This window comes from Gadus chalcogrammus, chromosome 12 (assembly GCF_026213295.1).
Source record: "Gadus chalcogrammus isolate NIFS_2021 chromosome 12, NIFS_Gcha_1.0, whole genome shotgun sequence".
Taxonomy (NCBI): domain Eukaryota; kingdom Metazoa; phylum Chordata; class Actinopteri; order Gadiformes; family Gadidae; genus Gadus; species Gadus chalcogrammus.
The window spans coordinates 13,594,246-13,608,070 of record NC_079423.1 but is presented as its reverse complement, the minus strand read 5'-3'; the positions used below and the strand labels follow the sequence as shown (position 1 = coordinate 13,608,070).

The 13,825-nt window shown below is 42.5% G+C and overlaps 1 protein-coding gene across 1 annotated transcript; it reads right to left on the bottom strand.

The window, feature by feature from the left end:
• Positions 1-234: 234 nt before the first annotated feature.
• Positions 235-13,488, bottom strand: LOC130393566 (NACHT, LRR and PYD domains-containing protein 14-like). Its single transcript, XM_056604249.1, has 11 exons — positions 13,388-13,488; positions 12,244-12,307; positions 12,011-12,127; positions 11,627-11,743; positions 10,881-10,942; positions 7,505-9,287; positions 7,017-7,190; positions 6,368-6,541; positions 5,951-6,124; positions 3,961-4,007; positions 235-3,604 (listed from the first exon to the last, which is right to left on the bottom strand). The coding sequence occupies exons 2-11, from the start codon at positions 12,291-12,293 to the stop codon at positions 3,054-3,056; spliced, it is 3,249 nt and encodes a 1,082-aa protein (XP_056460224.1). The 5' UTR covers positions 12,294-12,307; positions 13,388-13,488; the 3' UTR covers positions 235-3,053.
• Positions 13,489-13,825: the final 337 nt, after the last annotated feature.

The window sequence follows — 13,825 nt, the reverse complement described above, 5'->3', positions numbered from 1 at the left end:
TATCTGTAATATAGCTGTAATACGTTTTAAAGCGAAAATATGACACATTTCAGTCATTTCCCTCCTGCCAGAAAATGATCTCAAGCCCTCCCTTGGTACTGAAATGTTTTATTTGCCTTAAAATGAGTTGATAACATTCATGAGTATCACATTACATAGATTATATCCCACCCAGTGTCTATTACCAGCTGAAACACCTTTACACAGGCAAATATAAGACATTTCAGTCGTTTCCCTCCTGCCAGAAAATGATCTCAAGCCCTCTCTTGGTACTGAAATGTTTTATTTGCCTTAAAATGAGTTGATAACATTCATGAGTATCACATTACATAGATTATATATCCCATCCAGTGTCTATTACCAGCTGAAACACCTTTACATGGGCAAATATAAAGCATTTCAGTCGTTCTTTGTGACCATCGTTCATAACCAATTTCATTTCCTGCTCCAGCTCTTTGATGAGGACTTCAGCTTGTTTCTCTTGAACCTTTTGGTAGAAATCATCCTGGCACTTTTCAATGCAGCGCTTCAGAGCAGTGTGGAACTGACTAGCATCAGCTATCTCTCCGTCTGCATATTTGAAAAGTAAGTAATCGCTGGTAGTAATCAGTTAACTTCATTAAGCTTACAGCTGAGTCCCTTGTCATGGCCAGGGGCTCCCCGTTCTGAAAGATAAAAGCCTGGCTGTCCCATGAATAGACTGGGTCACAAATATTGTTTGCAGTTGCTTCCCCATCAGATAGTTGTTTAAGGAGCAATTTTGGGCATGCTGCTTCGAACTTTGGGTAGCCTAATTTGCAAAGTCCCAGCATGGTATTTCAAATCAGTTGTATTTGAAAGAATATATGCTTCTCAATAAATAATTATCCTTCCACCACCTCTCTTTACATCTAGCTTGAAAGTGAGGTAGGGGAAGAATGCAGGGACATTGAGAGTTCCATTGCTGAGGTGAGTAATGAAAGGGATTTTACCGTTTAGGAGCACATTTTAACCCACTGCTTGCCACTTTGGGTACCTTTTTCAAAGGGAAGTAACCAAGGAAACAAAAAGGGATAAAGGGCACTAATAAGGAAAACAATGAAGGAGGTGTCAAGGCAGGGAGGAGCTATAGCTGAAAGCTCTTTTTTTTATATTATTACCTTTAAATCTTTGAACTGTTACTGGAAAGAAATTCCAGCTGGGCTCTGGAGAAACATCTGCTAAATTTTAGCTTAAGAAACGGCAAGTCATCGGCGGAACACACAAGAACATTCAGTTGGCTCACTGAGTTGTTTAAGTATGATAGAGAAGTAAGACGACAATAAACACGACCAAAAAATGTATATCTTTATTCAGTTTAAAGTCATTCACAACAGGAACATCAATCCTCAGTCTTTCCCAAAGGCTACTTGCATTTATTAACAATATCAAATCTGCTTTAAATCGTGTTCCATTTTCCATTTTCAAAACATATGACCTTCTTAGGTGACCCTATGATGATCTATCATGCTACACTTTTCAGAAGCCAAATAAAATGTAGCATTTGGAGTGGATGCAAGTATTTAATCAACACAAATATAATAGTGTTGTATGTCTCTCCGTGGGTCCAGATGCATATAATCCAAGATAACTGGTCCTCACAAACACAAACGTTTCATGACGTTTCACTTTTAAACAACCCCCTACTCACTACTATATTACTATTACTATGCGTGTGCCAACGTTAAGCTACTGCATGTTTCACTCAGAAAAGTAAAAGATCAGGCAAACAACTTCTAGAAAAATAAGTGTATCGACGTAGTAAATTAAATCAAGGTATTCCAAGAAGCAACGATTTTCACATGCAAAAAGTCCAACAGCAAAACTAAACCAGGCAACAGGAACAGGAGTATTCACACAGGTTACAATCTAACATAAGTAAACCAAAACTTGAACTAAAAGGTTATTAAACAAAGCAAAAAGGAAAACAAACACGGGACTCTGCCTCGTTACACACGATATATACAGGTTAATAAAAAACAGACTTAAACCCCACAGTAAACACGGATTCAATAAAATAAGACAAATAAACAATATGTGTAACACAAGTCCTAGGGCTGGTATTAGAAACTCTAGCTACCGACGTATATTTGGTGGGGGTGACAATTCATTCATATACAGAAAAGCTATTGTGATTATAGGAGTGAGCACACAATCCGACCTGAGACGATATAGGAAAAGCGATTCTTTGCATAGCCTTTAGTTTTAGCCCTGCTGCTCTGCCCAGTAGTTCAAATGCGAACAGGAAGGAAACAATCTCAGCAGGGCTAGGACTCCTTGCGAGATCGTTGCTGAGGTAGTGTGAACACAAATTCCTCCAAGAGAGAAAACCCCAAACTGATTTACGCCAAAGAACACAAATCCACCAACAACTGTTCGGACATCTTCGAGACAGTTTTCCAACTTTGCGCTTCCCCTGGTAACAACTTCTCTCTGTTTTCGACTGCCTCGTCCACGAACCCGCCCCTAACAAGACGTTAGCCTTTTAAGGTGATTTATACGCATGCCAATGTCAATGTCAATGTCAGGCCACACAAAGGCACTGAGGAACCTTCACCCCATAACCCTAGCACAGGGAGGAGGTTTCTCTGTGGATGTGGACTTGAAGGTGTGGATGTGTGTCAGTGTTTCTATGGACCCTGCCACATCTGACACTCTGTAGAACAGGAGTCAAGCAACCTTTTTTACATGCAGTGCCGGATGACATTTTCATTTTCTGAGTGTGCCATTATCAACAATATATTGAATATTAAGCTGAATTATGACAGAGCGACCACAAACATTTCCTGAAGACCTGGGATTTCCATATGGTCCAAAATCATGCATCAACATTATAAAGATTTGCGTGTGTGTTTTAATGTGAGTGAGTGAGTGAGTGAGTGAGTGAGTGAGTGAGTGAGTGAGTGAGTGAGTGAGTGAGTGAGTGAGTGAGTGAGTGAGTGAGTGAGTGAGTGAGTGAGTGAGTGAGTGAGTGAGTGAGTGAGTGAGTGAGTGAGTGAGTGAGTGTGTGAGGGAGTGAGAGCGTGTGTGTGTCACTACCACCGACACAGAGACACAGAGGATCCAGATCTCCCATACCAAAACCCAGGGAGGAGGTCCTCCTGGGTGAATTTGGACTGGAAGGTGTGGATGTGCGTCAGGGTGTCTGAGGACCCTCCTACATCTGGGGTCACTCTGTAGAAGGACAGAGTGCCAGCGGGCCGGTCTAGATACACTCCTACTCTGGTAAAGCCAGCTGGGGGGAGATCTATGACTGTACTACTGTTGTTGTACCAGGCAGAGTAACAATCAACAGAACAATGAAGACTCCAGGACTTGTCGTTTCCTCCAAGCTCGCTGTGTTGACTTAATCCTCTCGTGATCCCTCTGTATGTCACTCCTATATAAACATCTCCTTTCCATTCTACCTCCCAATAACAGCGGCCAGTCAGACCCTCTCTACACAACACCTGCTCACAGTCGTCAAATCTCTCTGGGTGATCAGGATATATCTGTGCCTTCCCACGCTGTGTCACCTCTCTGTGGTCCTCAGACACAGAGAGATGTCTGTGGGCTGTGTTTGGGTCCAATGTGAGTTCACAGGCATCTGACGGTAGAACAGGACTTGATTAGGCTGCTATCCCATTATTCATCATCATCACTACTTTTTTTGAATACCTCTTATTCCCTATCTGCCACTTTTTTGCTGATGATGTATCCACACAAACATTAACATAGAAAAATATATCATCTGATAGGTACTGAAATGGACTTCACAAGCAATAATTCAAGCAATCGTTTTTTAATCCTTACCAGATACCGAATACCGATACTCAACTGTACTAATATTTATAATAGTAAGCCTAAAAATTGTTTTAAAATATCTTCTACTGCTGTATAGATGGACTTTCCATCTCAATAGTTTGTTTGTATTGTGATGAATCAAACTAAACAGACACTTACACTTCTTTAGACCTGGCTTCAGCCTCCACACTCCACCGTGCTCCACACTGGGGGTAAACAAAGTGAGAGCAGCATGTTTATTTAAAGGTTGGGTAGGTGATTCGCTTTTTTGGCCATTTTTGCAAAATTACTTGAAATCCTTATCATAACCCGCTTACAACCACTGAGTTAGAAGTACTGACATGAAAATTAAACAAGTCAATCATCTGTGGAACGGGCAGGGCTCGAAAAACTCCAGCCAATCATTTGGATTGCCACCTCGTTGAATTGGACAGTAAGTACGTCAATCAAACGGTCGTACTGCACTCCCCCTCCCCCGCGCCCCGCGCGCGACCCCTTCGTGCAGTACTCGTGACCCAGAGCAAGCTCCTGTTTGTTGTTATCCTGCGGTAGCTACTGGAACTAGTTAATCCACATTTGGACCTAGCAGTAGAAGACAATTTCCATGGCAGACAAGACGCCACCATCCCCACCACCACCACCAGCAAAGAGAAGGAAAACTCTTTTTCAGAGAGTAATTGATAATAAAAACGCTGAAAGAGAAAAACTGAAATCAAGAATAATCCTAGGCACTGCTTTCGAACGTTGGCGGCAACTGAAGGACGAGAAGGGTCTAAAAACTGATGCTTGTGTGGCGGTTGACCTAGTTTCAAAGTTTATACCGTTTATACTCGGTAATACCGGTGTGGAGACGAGTGTATTACTCGGTGTGAAAATGTCCACACCGCGGCAACCCTAGTGAAAACCAGGACTTCCAATACAATTATATGAAACAAACATACATTTTCTAAAAATAGTAATGATTTATGTGACCGTTTAATGTTTATAACATCTGGTGCAACCATAGCAGCGAGAACGTATTCTCAGCAGGGGGTGCTGGAAAAAAAACAACTCAGTCTGCACTAGACTCGCAACTCACATTGATAAAAAAGATGTATAGCAGCGCAGCTCAATTACACCAGTGCATGCGCGCACAGTTGAAAATCGATCGTTCACATCCAGCTGCTCACAGAACAAGTTTAGCGCACCACCGCTACCCTCACACTTTTTCATATAACCTTTTTTCAGCACTAGGTCATATGAGCATTAAATAAATGCTGCGTCTCAAAATGCCTTGGACAGCAGCGAGGATGACTCGCTTTGCCACGGGCCGAAACAGTTCGGAGCGACCACAGCCAGAGCGAACACAGCGGGGCAGAGGAGTGTCAGGAATAGTCTTTGGTGTACACATCAGTACGGCCTATTTGCACTACTGTTTAGTGGCAATGCAGTGTTTTATTCGATGCCTTTTTATTTTCGTATATTATTTCAATGAATACAATTTATTTATTCATAAAAACCGGATCTGGTCTTCAAATCTTTTTTCCAAATATAGGTCGTCTTACAATGGGGTTTGTGTTTATATTCGGACCAATACGGTACAGCGGGCGCTCACATGACGTTAAGCATTTCCTGGTGCATAATGTGACGCTTCAGAACCTAAAATCCCGTTTCTCCCCGTTGACTCGACAACACATAACCGGCGTTTTCAGAAATCTCCACTTTGGCCGGAGTTTTTAGAAATGATCGTTTTCTGTGATAAGACAGGGCCTCGGACAGGGGGTGTTGCAGCACCCCCAGCACCCCTACTTCCCGCGGTACTGGGTGCAACTTACAGCTGAATGTAGTGCCATGTTGTTAAACGAAAACCTACGCTAGCCTGGCTCGCTCTCGCGCATCTCTGTTCGCGCTCGTGCATGATTGCGCGTCCAGGTACTTGGAATGGGTGGAGTCAGAGTCAGCGTTGAAGGAGAGGGGGTAGGACCATTTGAGTTGTGTATTTTCAAAATCTGCTGGCGTTTCGCAAATCACCTACCCAACCTTTAAACATGGAAATATTTACATTAAAATTCTGCCTCATAGCTTTCTACACCAGATGAGTTACAGCTTTGGAACCACTTCATCCTTATTGGAGACATTGTCACTGAGTGTTTAGCTGTCCTCCCCATACCTGAGAGTGTCCAGTCTCCAGCTTTGATCCTTCTGTCCAGCAGAGAGCAGCGCAGCTCCTGAGTCTCCTGGGTGATTATAGCTCAGGTCCAGCTCTCTCAGATGGGAGGGGTTGGAGTTCAGAGCTGAGGCCAGAGAAGCACAGCCTATCTGTGTGACCATGCAGCCAGACAACCTACACACACACACACACACACACACACACACACACACACACACACACACACACACACACACACACACACACACACACACACCCACACACACACACACACAGTTAATATTAGTTATGATTAGTTATTCTAATGAATATGCTATATTTAGGAGTTTGTTTTAATTTGTATGGATTTAAATCTGTTACATGTTCTCTAATATGGAACCTTTTTATGTAACTGTATGCACATTGAGTAAAACTGACCTGAGAGTTTCCAGGGTACAGTGTGGACTCCCCAGTCCAGCAGAGAGCAGCTTCACTCCTGAATCCTGCAGATCATTGGTACTCAGGTCCAGCTCTCTCAGACTGGAGGAGTTGGAGCTGAGAACTGAGGCCAGAGCTTCACAGCATCGCTCTGACAGATGACAGCCATTCAGCCTTCCCACAAAATAAACAGGAACATGTGAGGAACTGTTTTTAACAACGCAAGTCTTTTACTCTTTTTTTTCCCCTATTATGAATACAGAAGCAATTCAGCCAATGTAAAAAGATATATCTTCAAATGGTAATAGTTAGCCATCAAAAATATGTACACATATTCAACAAAACGTTTATACTGACCTGAAAAAGCCTGTTTTAGGAAGAGGCTGTTATAAAACTTTACTAAACAGCTGTAAACACCACATTACTTTTCATGACTACATGGTAAAGAGTAGAATAGGAATAAAACAACAAACATCTTACATCAGTAAAATATAATTAAAAAACGTAGACCTAATACTGTCATGGCAACAAAAATAGAAATGTGTTGAGTTATTCCTATCAATTTATATATTGAGCTGTCGGAATAAAAATGATGATGACTGATATGGAACCATTTTGTGTAACTGTTTGCACATTGAGTTAAACTGACCTTAGAGTTTCCAGTGTACAGTGTTGATTCCCCAGTCCAGTAGAGAGCTGCTTCACTCCTGAATCCTGAAGATCATTGATACTCAGGTCCAGCCCTCTCAGACTAGAGGAGTTGGAGCTGAGAACTGAGGCCAGAGCTTCACAGCATCTCTCTGACAGCTGACAGTCAATTAGCCTTCACACAAAATAAAAGGGGGCATGTTAGGAACTGTGTTTAAATGTTTTATTAGAACTAAAACCGTTTAATGAAAAAATGTGATATTAAAAAGGTTAATTTAGCATTGTAATAAATATAATAATAGCTCTGTGGAATGTTTTCTAAATTAATATTAATTGTTCATATTGGGTTGTGTGTTTTGTAATACATGTTAATAAGGGTCCTCATAAGGGGACTTACAGAGATGTTTTAAATGTTATTTTAACTTTTATATTCTAGAATTAAGTATATGGTGTTGGGCGAATTGTATTACATGATAATAGTAAACCTACAGAGATATTTTGGAGGCTTTGACCACTGGCAGCAGCCTCCGAAGACCCTCCTCTGAAGCAGAGTATTTCTTCAGGTCAAAAACGTCCAGTTCCTCCTCAGATGACATTAAGATGAAGACCAGAGCAGACCACTGAGCAGGGGAGAGTTTTTTTCTGGAGAGTCTTCCTGATGTCAGGTACTGTTGGATCTCCTCCACTAGAGAACTATCATTCAGCTCTTTCAGACAGTGGAACAGATTGATGCTTCTCTCTGGAGAGAGATCTTCACTCAGCTTCTCTTTGATGTAGGACACAGTTTTCCAATTGGTCTGTGAGCCACTTCCTGTCCATCTCAGTAGACCTCGTAGGAGCATTTGATTGGTCTCTAGAGAAAGGCCCAGGAGGAATCGGAGGAACAAGTCCAGGTGTCCATTCTTACTCTGTAAGGCCTTGTCCACAGCACTCTGGTAGAGGAGGAGTTCATTATCCCTAGAGGTTGGTTGTTCTTCTGAGAGCAGATTGATCCCAGTGTCGATGAAGTACAGAAAGACATGAAGGGCAGCCAGAAACTCCTGGAGGCTCAGATGGACAAAGCAGAACACCTTGTCCTGGTACAGCCCACACTCCTCTTTAAAGACCTGGGTGAACACTCCTGAGGACACTGAGGCTTCTCTTACATCGATGTCACACTCTGCCAGGTCTGCCTCGTAGAAGATCAGGTTGCCTTTCTCCAGCTGGTTAAAAGCCAGTTTTCCCAGAGAAACGATTATCTCCCTGCTCTCTGAACTCCAGTTTGTATCTGTTTCCGCTCTCCCACGATACTTCCTGTCCCCTTGTTTGGACTGAACCCTCAGGAAGTGGCTGTACATCTGAGTCACGGTCTTGGGCACCTCTTCTCCTCTCTGGGATGTTTTGAAGAAGTCCTCAAGAACTGTAGCAGTGATCCAACAGAAGACTGGGATGTGACACATGATGTGGAGGCTTCGAGATTCCTTGACGTGAGAGATGATTGTGCTGGCCAGTGTCTCCTCTCTGAATCTCTTCCGGAAGTACTCCTCCTTCCGTGGGTCGGTGAACCCTCTCACTTCTGTCACCATGTCAACACACTCAGCAGGGATCTGATTGGCTGCCGCCGGTCGTGTGGTTATCCAGATGCGAGCGGAGGGAAGCAGGTTGCCCCTGATGAGGTTGGTCAGCATCACATCCACCGAGGTTGGCTTTGTAACATCAGTCCAGACCGGGTTGTTCTGGAAGTCCAGAGGAAGTCGACACTCATCCAGACCATCCAAGATGAAGACGATTTGGAACTTATCGTATCCGCAGATTCCTGCTTCTTTGGTTTCAATAAAGAAGTGATGAAGAAGTTCCACGAAGCTAATCTCTTTCCCTTTCAGTAAATTCAGCTTTCTGAAAGTGAGGAGAAATGTGAAGTGTATGTCGTGGTTGTGTTTTCCTTCAGCCCAGTCCAGAGTGAACTTGTGTGTTAAGACGGTTTTTCCAATACCAGCCACTCCAGTTGTCATGATTGTTCTGATTGACTGATCTCGTCCAGGTAAGGGATTAAAGATGTCTTCACATTTTATTGGTGTTTCCTCCTTTGCTAGTTTCCTGGAAGCTTTTTCAATCAGTCTGACCTCATGTTCCTGGTTGACCTCTCCACTGCCTCTCTCTGTGATGGAGAGCTCTGTGTAGAAGTCATTCAGACCCGTTGGCTGTCCTGCTTTAGCGATTCCCTCAAACACACACCTGAACTTCTTCTTCAGACGAGACTTGATTTTATGTTGGCACTCGACCGCAACAGTTCCTAGATTAGAAAAACCAGTACACATATTCGAACACAATATTTTCTCATCAATATCATGCAAAGATACATATTATGAGTCTCATAACATGCTAAGTAGTGATATCATTGTTGAATATCAGAAGAAAGTGACTTTCTATGATGATATCTCAAGAGTTATTCTGCTGCTGATCTGCAGTTTATTGTTTAACATTCTTTAACCTCAGAGACCAGACATTGGCAACTGTTGACGTGGGTCACTTAAAGGGACACTGTGTAATCATCAAGTCATTTATTACCTCATATCAACGTATTCATTCATAAATAAGTCCTCATTGGTGTAAAATTATCTCTGCCACTTATCCTCCTGAGCGAAGAATAATTAATATGTAGTTACATAGGACGGGTAAGCTTCATGGAGGCTACCATGTTCTTCCGGTCTATGAACTGCCGAGAGGGACAAAAAGCACTACGTGGTACAGGAAATGCAAACACGTTTTCACTCTGAGCAAGCGTGAATGATGACTGAAATAATTCACTATCTTGCTCGAGGAGCAATTACTCATCCATCATTAGCTTACACTAATGATTCAATGCAGTTTGAAATTTGTTTGAAATATCGAACCTCATCATCACTCGAATGACTCGATGAGGTAGTATTGGACACAGACACAGCTTCTTGGCACATACTGCCTAGCGTAGCTTTTGAACAAGCGAGCACTATTAGTACAATATACAATTGTACCACTAGATGGGAGTAATTTTTACACAGTGTCCCTTTAATACGGCCCGCGGGATAGATGATAGTGAAAGGACACAAATTAACATGATCCGTTGTAATTACTACAATCCACCAATAGAGCGCGCTCTTAAACAACAAGTGCTTCTGTAATGTTGTCCCGCCTCCACATGGTCCAATAACGTTGTGGCAGCAGGCATAGTAGAGCTTTAATTAAGTTATACATGAATGTAATAAAAGCATTATTAAATGCATTTGAATGGATAATTGATCATACATGCCAATTTGAAAGACGTCAGAGGCATGTGGAGATGCAGTTAAAAACCCTTCATTATAAATTACTTTTGTCATACTTTTAGGACACAATAATACACTGAAATGCTTATTTAGCACTCAGGGATGTGGATTTGTGTGTGTTAATTAGTAACGCTTTATTTAAATTCATACATAGTAAGTAAGAAATAGAAGCATCACTCAAATAATTTGAAATGAAATTACACTCAATAATAATTGCTAATGTTTTGTATTATTATAAATATATTTGGAACTAGTAGAGGCATTTTGAGTTGTGGGGTTGACAGTATGCTACTGGTGAGAGGGCAGGTGCGCAATCTAGCGGACAATGTATGAAACTTTAGTGGCCTTTCCCACTATGAAAGTTGCCCACCCCTTTGATTGACCTATAATGGCTCTGGATCAAACCATTTAAACTGATAACCCCACAATAACCATACATATTTGGATCAAACCATTTCACCTGATACCCCCACGATAACCCTACATATCTGGATGAAACCATTCCACCTGATCCCCCCACAATACCCCTGCATATCTGGATCAAACCATTTAAACTGATACTTAATATAAGAGTCTCTTACCTCCCCACATCACCTGCTCCACTTTCTTACTATCCACGTCTTCTCTCTCCTGCTGGACACTTCTAGAAAAAAAAGAACACGAATGTAAGGTGATTAATTGATAGATGCTGTGTTTTAATAATCTTGGACCTTTTCTCAACACACACACACACACACACACACACACACACACACACACACACACACACACACACACACACACACACACACACACACACACACACACACACACACACACACACACACAGGGCCGACGGACTGCGGGGGAAAGTGAGACAGTTGTGGGGTGCCCAAGGCAGAGGGGGGGCCCATGGCAAAAAAAAAAAAAAAAGAAAAAATTATCTACCAGCCCATAGTGTTAGGAGTCGCACACGGCCACGTCTCCCCCCCCCCCGTCAACAATTGCTCCCTACCACCCGCCCCCCTGTCCCCCCGTCAACAATTGATCCCTACCCCCCCCCCCCCCCCCGTCAACGATTCAGCGCAGGGGGGCCCATCAGTACCTCTTGTATAGGGGCCCAGGATTTGGTGCAACGGCCCAGCACACACACACACACACACACACACACACACACACACACACACACACACACACACACACACACACACACACACACACACACACACACACACACACACACACACACACACACACACACACACACACACACATATTTCTCCTGACCTGTAAACATCAGTACCAGTAAAGTCTGATAACAACAAACTGATCTGTTTTAAACTCCTACCTCTCCTCTCTGTAAGGGTGTTCATCTTGAAAAGTAACAGGATGATGCATAGACCAGTCACTCTTCATGGAGACACAGCTGGGTCCAGGGGAGTCGGCTCTCTCCTGCTGGACTCTTCTAGAAAAACAAGAACCGGAATGTAAGGTGGATTTATAGATGCTGTATTTTAATTATCTTGGATAAATCCTTACATTCCTCAACACACACACACACACACACACACACACACACACACACACACACACACACACACACACACACACACACACACACACACACACACACACACACACACACACACACACACACGTATTTCTCCTGACCTGTAAACATTAGTACCAGTAAAGTCTGATAACAACAAACTGATCTGTTTTAAACTCCTACCTCTCCTCTCTGTAAGGGTGTTCATCTTGAAAAGTAACAGGATGATGCATAGACCAGTCACTCTTCATGGAGACACAGCTGGGTCCAGGGGAGTAGGCTCTCTCCTGCTGCTCTGGGCTTCAACACAACAAACAAACAGCTTTTATTCGGACTAACGAAAGTCTCATGATATATCACTGCTGAGCTCTGAGATGGACAACAGTCACAGGCAGTTAGAGATCTTCTTCTTATACCTCTTCTGGTCTTTGCTCTTGCGGCCATGTTCCTCTTTCTCCTCATTCATAGTAGAATTGAGACCTAGACACAAACACATGTGGATTCTATGTGAGTACCGAAGGTAAAATCACAATCCTGTAGTAAATACTTAATATCCTCCTCCAAATACATTATTCACAAGACACATCATTTCTCTTTTTGACTCTGAGAAACTAACTGAAGGATATGGAGTCACGTATCCGTTAAGCGATATGAAGGGGCAGGTGATGTTTAGGTAAAAGGTGGAGCATATACATACTACAGATGAGTAGGTATTGGGAAATATTAACCTCCAGCCAGCATGAAAAAATATGATGGATAGATATTTTTCATTAGATGACGGACTTTGTGTGGTTAATTGAATCTCCCCGAAAGATGCATTTCAGTTAGAGGGGTACATTTGGGGAATCATTCAAACAGACTTCAGAGTAAATATAGAAAACATATCAGCTCAAAATGTTATGGATTATGTGTTCACAGAGCCAATCAAATAGCTGTGTGCGGAGACAGTGGGGCTGTCATCAGGGGACGGTGCGGGCCGTTTGATCATGTCAATCGAACTTGGACGCGGACGCAAATTAAGGGCGCGCCCACCAACACTTCTGTTCACGTCTGAATTAAAGAACGGCATGCAGCAGGAGATTGAGGAAAGCACTACCCGTAGGCTACGGCAAGAGGAAATGCAAGTACAATAAAGACTGGGAAACTATATCTTTCCCTGTGTGAAACCAGTGCCAGGCGAGTCTTTTCATCTGAAAAGTATGAAAGAAAGCTCCATGCTTATGTTTTCTCATGTGAGAGAACTTGGAAAAGTGCCATTTAAATAAGATATTTTTGTTACGTTTTTATTTGCAGGCTGTTACGTATAGGCCTATTGAATCAACCAGATAGCAAAGCATATTGGTATAAGCAAAGGGGCAGAAGAATATATAGTCTCTATATATATATAGACTATTTTTAAGACTATCTCAATGCATTGGTATCCCACATTGTCCCACACAAAGGTAGCCTTTGTCCCACATCTGGTGAATTGGGATCTGGTCTGCCTAAATGTATGTATTATGGATAGTAGGCTAATCATTAGTAAAAAATCATCACCTTTCTTCTATTCGTTGTACTCACCTTATAATGTTTTTGGGGCTTGTGGGAGTCGTTTAGATGGTGTTGTTCTTCGTCTTCAGAAAAAGTCCTTGTGCTAATTTGGTCATGTGTTGTTGTCAGTAGCCTACGTTTACTGGCACCACCTATTCAAATAAGCATGGTCAGTTCCGTCTTGTCGGATCGGATTACAATTACCAGTTAAAGAACGCCCACCAAACAGGTACAGGCTATACCTGTTTGGTGGTAGCCTACAGGTATTTTTTTTACAGCGCTATTCTTGGTACTCAAAGACGCTTTGAAAAAATGAATGCATACAAACACTCAAACAAAAGGCAAATAAACAACACTACAGCAATAGACACAATACACAACACATTAAGAGCCCAGCAAACATTCCCTCGACCTGAGTCGAGGCAAGTAGGCTAGATGTCGAGTCACAACCTGACTTCATTTCAAGCA

Excerpts from the sequence above, each read along its gene's own strand:
- LOC130393566 (XM_056604249.1), bottom strand. The coding sequence starts at position 12,293 with ATGAATGAGGAGAAAGAGGAACATGGCCGCAAGAGCAAAGACCAGAAG. Across the intron at positions 12,128-12,243 it reads AAGAGCAAAGACCAGAAGAG|CCCAGAGCAGCAGGAGAGAG; the intron begins GTATAAGAAGAA and ends GTTGTGTTGAAG. Across the intron at positions 7,191-7,504 it reads AAAGCCTCCAAAATATCTCT|GCTAATTGACTGTCAGCTGT; the intron begins GTAGGTTTACTA and ends TTTTGTGTGAAG.